The following is a 6,920-nucleotide window of genomic DNA, read 5'->3' as shown; positions in this document are numbered from 1 at the left end:
GCGCGTACATTGCACACCAGGCACTTCTTCTTCTTGCAGAGGAACCGGAAACGGATGACACAAGTATGACAGGCCAGGCGATGGCCACAGGAGCCCACGACGAAGAGGCCAATCGCCTTGGTGCAGACAATGCATTGGTGAGCGGGCTCGCCCTCAGACAGTAAGGGGGCCGGCTCCAAGAAGGCGACAAGCTGCTTGAGGGCGTCTTTCGGCTGAGGTAGGCGCTGTTTGTCTTTGGCAGGCGTCGTGCCGGGGCCGGCGCCGGCGGCCGGGCCTGAGGGCTTCCGCATGGGTGGCATCCTGCAGGAAGGGGGCAAGGGGGCGGGGAGCGAGGTGCGCAAGAAACTCAAGGACAGGGGGGGGGTAGGGGGGGGGGTATTGGGTGGGCAATCTTGCAAAAAAAGAGCCCACCGAAAGGGCCGCTCATCAGCCTCCGGCGGGCATTATTTGGGAGGATGCCCCCCTGCCTCGATTCGACGCAAGAGCAGGGGGACATGCGCGGTGTGATCGCGTCTCGGACGCGCACGCGGATGCCAGCATGACGGAAGGGTTCTGCCCTGTGGAGGGAGAGAGAACCACCGTCGCCCCCCCCCCCCCCGCGCCACCCAGGCCACACGCCATCCCCATGTTCACGCGTATAGTTTCGAATCAGCGCAGCGAACAAGAGGGGTGCCTTCTTTCGGGAATCAGGACGAAAAATATTCACCGCGACCCGCCAGTCTGGCCGCCGCCGCCGCAGTTGGCGCGGCGTGGGACAGTTTCCCTCGCGGAAGCGTGACACACCCCCCGGAAGAAAGACGGCGCCCTTCCCACCAGCACGGATGCGAGGATAGCCGCAGCTGGCGCATTCAAGCAACCAACTAAAATGCTCATGCGTGGGTGCAAATGATAGAGCGCGGCCCGGAGGGGACCCCTTTCCCGGCCACGGGCAATCAGCCAGTGTCGAGCGACCACGACTGTTAAACCCTCAACGGGGATGGCCAACGCTAGCCCCTACGAGGTCCGCCCCCCCCTCCCCCCCCCGCCCCCCAAGAGACATATGGAGATGGCTGGGGATGACCGGCCGCGCGCAATGTTGCGCACTCATTTCCTGCTTCTGCCTGTGCGGGGCCAAAAGCAGGGCTCGAGCCCCAGGCCCCTGCAAGGCACCGGAGCGCGGTCACGCACACATCAAGCTGGGGCCGCGTGCCCCCCCCCCCCCCCCCCCCCCCCCCGCCGCTCCCTCCTGTCCGGGCATCCAGGGCTTGCCTTTCCCACCCAGAGAGAGGTCAGTCTGCTCGATCACCCGGAGGACAGGCTTGCCGACGTGGCGTCCCGCCGGGGGACACGGGCTCGGGCTCCTCCAGCGGTTCTCACTTTGCCGGCGTGGATGCAGGCGCAAATGCTCCACAGGCGCCGGGATAGCCTGGCAGCGTTGCCGAGAATGGCCCAGCGACCGAGCGAACAGGGTGCACACACGTTCACACACACACACACACACCCAAAGCGGGGGGGGGGGGGCTGAAGTCCCCTTTTTCCTTATGGCCCATAGGCAAACCCTGCACACCGAAAAAGGGATCCTGAATATTAACGCGAATATATGATTGCAACCCCTTCAAGTGCCGCCGCAGCGCGCACACCCAGTGACCCGCATCACATGCGCAAACTCCCGCGCTGGCGCGCGGCTCCTTGGCCGTTGCACGCCTGCGGCTCGTTCTCCGGCCGCTGCCCCCCCTGCACCCCCCTGGGCTCCCGTTCCTGATGGCTTCCGTGCGGCATGCTGCGATCCGCGCCGAGGGGAGCCCGCCCCCGGGGCCCTCCGGACCACTTGCGTCCGGGACGATGACACTCACCACCTGGAGTCATGCCAGCCATTCCGGTCGTTGAATGCCAAAGGCCCCCCCCGCACGGGCACCTGCCCTTCCACACGGTCCACACCCCGTCCTTCCCTGCCTTGTTGCCGCGCCCTTCCCCCTTCCCTCCCTCCCTCTCCCCCCCTCTTCTCCGTCCCTTCTCTCTCTCTCTCTCTCTCTCTCGACTTTCGCGGCAACCAAAACGGCGATGTCCAACCGCCCATACTCCTCCCCCTTCGGCCAGGGGCGGAGCGCTCCCTCTCTGGAGCAGCTTTTCCGCCGGTCCCGGCCCTCGTACGTCCTCAATGGCATCCCTTGCATTGTCGCCTCCTGTCGGGACTGACCATTTCCCGCTCCGCCTGCCTGCCTGCCTGCTCCCTCCCTTCCCATTTCCCGCTCTGCGCCAATGAAGGATGGCCAAGGCCAACAGTTCCAGCCCCGGCCTTGGCTACCAGTCCCGCGACCAGAACGCACAGTGCCAGCGTTGCTTCGAGTCCGGGCACTGGACGTATGATTGCCGCCAGAAGCCCGGCTCCACGCCCAGCTACAAGGCTCGGCCCTCGGCTTCCGAGCGCCTGCGCATGCGTGCCGCCGGCGACATCCATGGTCTTGGGCGTCCGCTGACCGAGGAGCGCCCGCCCGATCTCGAGGCTGACCGGTGCGTGCAGGGGCTGGCTCCTCGCCATTTGCCCAAGTGCCCGCATGTGCAGGATCTGACATGCTGCCCTTTCCTCGTGCTCCACCCTTGGCTCTCGCCTGCTGTTCCCTTCCTTCCGCTGGACCCTGCCCCTCTTTTTTTCCCCTCTCACCGGGCCAGGTCGGCCGCTGTGACTTCCGTCCTGAAGGATGTGGACCTCGAGTCCCCATCGAAGAAGAAGGCAAAGTCGACCGGCCGACGCACTTCCTCACCTGATCCCTATGACTCCTACGATTCATACGATTCCTATGACTCCTACGATTCCTACGACTCCTATGACTCCTACGACTCCTACGACTCCTACGACTCCTACGACTCCTACGACTCCTACGACTCCGGCTCGGACTCCGGCTCGGAGTCTGACGATGCGCGGCCCTCGAAGAGCAGATCCTCGGACAAGCGTGCCGCCTCCTCGTCGGCCGTCGGCCCGAGCAAGCGCTCCCCCTCGCCCGTCAGCGAGTCGGAGCTTCTCTCCCCCCGGCGATCGCATGTGGGCTCTTCCAGTCGGTCGCGCTCTCGGTCGCCGGCTTCCAGCCGTAAGCGTCCGGTCGACCCGGCCACTGACCGCGACGATTCGACTGCCAAGCGCCACGCCGGAGCGCGCCCCCAACAGCAAGCCATCCCCCCCGACTCTCCGACATCCAACCGGCGCCCCCGCAGCCGAAGCCCTTCGCCCGATCGCCCGGCCGCCTCTTCGCCCCCCACAAAGCGCTCTCGTGGTCGTAGCAGCAGCCGCAGCCGCAGCCGCAGTCGCAGTGATAGTGGCAGTCGGAGCCGTAGTGATGATGATACCCGCAGCCGGAGCCGGAGTCGGGGCCGCAGCCACAGCGGCAGTCGTAGTCGGAGCCGGAGCGACAGTGGCAGCCGGAGCCGGAGCCGGAGCCGGAGCCGGAGCCGGAGCCGGAGCCGGAGCCGGAGCGACAGTGGCAGCCGGAGCCGGAGCCGTGGCCGCGGCCGCGATCGTGCACGCCGGTAAGAGCCGGGTCGTGTGGTGTGTCCTCTGCGTTCCTCCTCTGGGCCAGTCTATCCCTTCCTCGCTCCTGCATTCTCCCTCGCTCCTTCTTTCGCCTTCTCCCTTCCCCTTTCCCAGGAGCCCTTCCCGCGAGCGAGGGGCTATAGTGCATCCGCCCGCGAGGCCGCACAGGTCCCGAGCAAGCAATCCCTTCCCCTCTTGCCCCTCGCTGCCCCGAAAGAAAAAGAAGAAAAAAAAAGCAGAAATATGTCCTCCTTCCTCTCCCTCTCCCACAATACAATAGAATCTCCCACACCTTCTCTGCGTTTGGACGGGGAGTCTGTGCTCACCATCTTTGGCCTGTGTGCGCGCGCGCGTGTGTGTGCGTGTGTGTGTGTGTGTGTGCGTGTGTGTGTGTGTGTGTGTGTGCGTGTGTGTACGTGTGTGTACGTGTGTACGTGTGTGTGTCTGTGCTCTTTCTTTTGTCAGCCTCCTCCCTTCCTGCGCCTTCGACGATCTCCCCGTTGTCGTATGGCCATGAACCGAAGCTGCTACTACAGAACCGTAATCACGCGGTCACGCCTCTGTCCCGTCAGAACCAAGTGTGCGTGCCAAGAACGCGAGCAGCCAACGCAGGAGCCCCTGGCTGGGGTCCCAGGCCCCTGCCTGTTGGGCGCGCCGTCCTGCCGGTGGCTCCCCCCTGCCTTGTCGCTCCCTCGGCGCGGGGGAGCTTTTCATGGATGTCGCCGACACGCGTCGGTCTCAGGGGTGAGCCATGGGGGAGGGCGCGTGTGCGCGTGTGGAGACGGCGATCGTCCAAAATCGGAAAAGTGAATTTCGCATCCCGAAAGTGAGGCCAAGGCGGGGGCGGAGACGAGATGGGCTGCCTTGCGAGGCTGGCTGTTCCTGCCCCCGCCCCCCCCCCCCCGGGAGACGGGCCAAGACGCCCGGCTATCGGGCTCCCTGCCGTACTGCCCACGATTACTTCTTGCTTCTGGCCCCCCTCCCTCCGCCCCAACTCACATCTGACTGGAGTCCCCCCACCGGACCCCCGCACCCGGAGAGGGATGGCATCGATCTCACACTTGACCAGCAGCTGCCCCGCCCCCCCCCCCCCCCCGGACGGAGCGAGGGAGGATGCGGGGGGTGCCGCCCCCCCGGTTGCGCCCGTGCTCGGGTCCGAGAGAAACCTGTGACTCGTTTGGTCGAGCCCAGCTTCCGAGGACAACACAATGTAACTCGGGCCGGAGGGGGGGGGAGGGGGGTGTTTGCCAGGTTGTCAGCGCTGGCACGAGCTCGCCCTGGCACCCCCGGAGGGGCGAGCCAGGCTCCCGGGGGCTCGGGGCCGCGGTTCCGCTCGCGCGCCCGGCCCCGTCCCTTCGGGAAGAGGCCCTGCTCCGGCACAATCGGGGCCGCCACTCCCGCGGGGGGGGGGGGGGGGGGGCCTTCGGCCCAGTCAGGCGTGGGCTGGGCTGGATCTTCTCCGAGAGCATTCCACCGGTACGCCCGCGTGCGCGTATGTGCGCGCTACGCACGGAGATTGCGCATCTGCCCTTGCCGCCCCTCCCCCCCCTGCCCTCGCGCCCGACAACCGTGCTGATCTGCCCCAGCGAGGGAACCCCTCCGCGGCCGGCAGATCCGTGTGGGATGGGCCTTTCCCTAGCTGTGTGCCGTAAGTGTCGCGGTCATGCAGTTCCGGCCCGGGTGCTTGATCCGGAGCCCCTCTCCCCTCGGCCGGGGAAAGGATGTCTGGCCTTATACTGACAACCGGGGGTGTTCCGGGCCGCCAGGGGCTGGACCGCGCGCCGGCCCCCCGTCCAGAGAAAGGGTGCCTGGGGCTCAGTTTTCCTGGTATTTTTTTCTGGCGTCTACCAGTTTGTTATCATTTCTCCCTCCGAAGGGGGGGGGGGGGGCCCGGCGTGTCGGGCCAGGTACCATGTCCTCCTTCTCTGGCCCGCCGTGACCGGGGCCCGCCAGGGAACGGCGCCTCCAGGCTCGGGCCCTTCCTCCCCGTCAATGCGAGGCAGAGCCGGGGGAGCGCATCTCCACTGTGTCTGTCCGGTCAGCCGAGCGTCAATCGCCGGATTTCTGTGGCTATGTAACTCCCTCGGCCCCTGGCCCCGTTCGCACAACTCGCGCTAGCGGGGCCCGACATGCGTGGCCCGCGTTCAAGCAATGCCCCCAACTGCCCACTCCATGCTTTTGCGCGCGTGCGTGCTTGATGTGTGTGTGCGTGCGCGTGTGCGCGTGTGTGCGTGCATGCGCGTGCGTGCGTGCATGCGTGTGAGAGAGAAAGGGAGGGTGTAAGGATTGCCGCAGGGCCGGTTTCCATCTTCACTTGAAAGTACACCTGGCGTCTAGCCGGCAGAAGACACTTGCACTGGTGGGGGGGGGGGGGGCGCCAAGACCTCAAACGGGGTGGCTCGATCTTGAAACGATCCTGGCCCTCTTCCCCCCCCCCCCCCCTTCCCTTCTCCATCCGCTGCAGAACAAACGCCCTGCGGAATTCCCCCCCGGCCGGTGTGGATGCCGGGCTTTCTCCACCAGCATCCCCCTTTCACCTCGTTGCTGCCATGGGCTCCGATGGTATTGTAGCCAGCCCAGTTGTGTAGCCATCATTGTGGCCAAGAACAAAGATAGGATATGGTCTTGGGCTTTCGAAGAGGATGGGAGACCTGCTGGTATATTTGTCCGGCTGTGGGCCTTCTCGTGCGCGCTCATCGCGAGGATTGACCTCTTTCTCTCCCCCTCTCTCTCACGGTCTGTCTGTCCCCGTTCTCTTTTCCCCCCAGGTTGGAGCGGGCGGGTGGGTGGCCTGCTGGGCGGGTGGGTGGCCTGCTGGGCGGGTGGGTGGCCTGCTGGGCGGAGGGGGCCTGCTTGGTTAGTGAGGGGTGTCTTTTTTTTTTTCGGCCGGCGGACCGGTGCCCCCCGGTCCTCGCAAATCCACTCAAGATGCCGAGTCGCCCCTCCCTCTCGCTCTCTCCTGTCATACGTCTGCCTTTGCCGTATCCATTCCCCTCTCCCCCCCCCCCACCCCCTCTCCCCCCCTCCCTCCCTCCCCGACCGCCCCCTAGCTGTACTGGCGCACACGCCCCCTCCAAGGCGCCAGGATGAATGTAATCACCATTCACGAGAGCCCCTTCAACGGAGGCATGTTGGGCCCCGCGACCCCGGGCTCCGGCCCATCGGCCTCGTCGTCTGTCGGGTCTCTGCTGTGTGATTCGTGTGTTCTGCCCACTTCGCCAAGTTCTTGCGCCTCGGGGCCCGTGTGCCCCCGTCGTCTTGCGTCGGTGGACTTCTCCGGCAGTGCCAGTCGCGGTCTCTTCCCCTTCAATCCCCTGGTCCAGCCGCTTCGGATAGCCATTCGCTCGGAGAGCCACCATGATTTGACCGGTACGTGCTCGCGCGTGCGCGCACACACCCATCGCACACACCGATG

At 65.9% G+C, this 6,920-nt stretch overlaps 3 protein-coding genes across 3 annotated transcripts in view; 2 read left to right on the top strand and 1 right to left on the bottom strand.

The window, feature by feature from the left end:
- H696_02955 (hypothetical protein) overlaps positions 1-290 on the bottom strand; it is a gene marked incomplete at both ends in the record, with an annotated part of 3,393 nt that extends 3,103 nt beyond the window's left edge. Inside the window, one exon of the mRNA XM_009496838.1 lies at positions 9-290. Coding sequence (XP_009495113.1) covers positions 9-290 — 282 coding nt within the window. The remainder of the gene's footprint in view (positions 1-8) is intronic.
- A 1,705-nt stretch (positions 291-1,995) lies between these two features.
- H696_02954 (hypothetical protein) lies at positions 1,996-3,505 on the top strand (the record flags this gene model as incomplete). Its single annotated transcript, XM_009496837.1, has 3 exons — positions 1,996-2,126; positions 2,245-2,490; positions 2,650-3,505. The coding sequence occupies exons 1-3, from the start codon at positions 2,041-2,043 to the stop codon at positions 3,503-3,505; spliced, it is 1,188 nt and encodes a 395-aa protein (XP_009495112.1). The 5' UTR covers positions 1,996-2,040.
- Positions 3,506-6,541: 3,036 nt separating this feature from the next.
- H696_02953 (hypothetical protein) overlaps positions 6,542-6,920 on the top strand; it is a 4,242-nt gene continuing 3,863 nt past the window's right edge. Inside the window, exon 1 of the mRNA XM_009496836.1 lies at positions 6,542-6,874. Within this exon, the coding sequence (XP_009495111.1) occupies positions 6,592-6,874 (283 nt within the window). The 5' untranslated portion in view covers positions 6,542-6,591. The remainder of the gene's footprint in view (positions 6,875-6,920) is intronic.

This window comes from Fonticula alba (genome assembly GCF_000388065.1).
Source record: "Fonticula alba strain ATCC 38817 unplaced genomic scaffold supercont2.4, whole genome shotgun sequence".
Taxonomy (NCBI): Eukaryota; order Rotosphaerida; family Fonticulaceae; genus Fonticula; species Fonticula alba.
The sequence above is the reverse complement of the archived record's forward strand: the minus strand, read 5'-3'. Positions and strand labels throughout refer to the sequence as shown.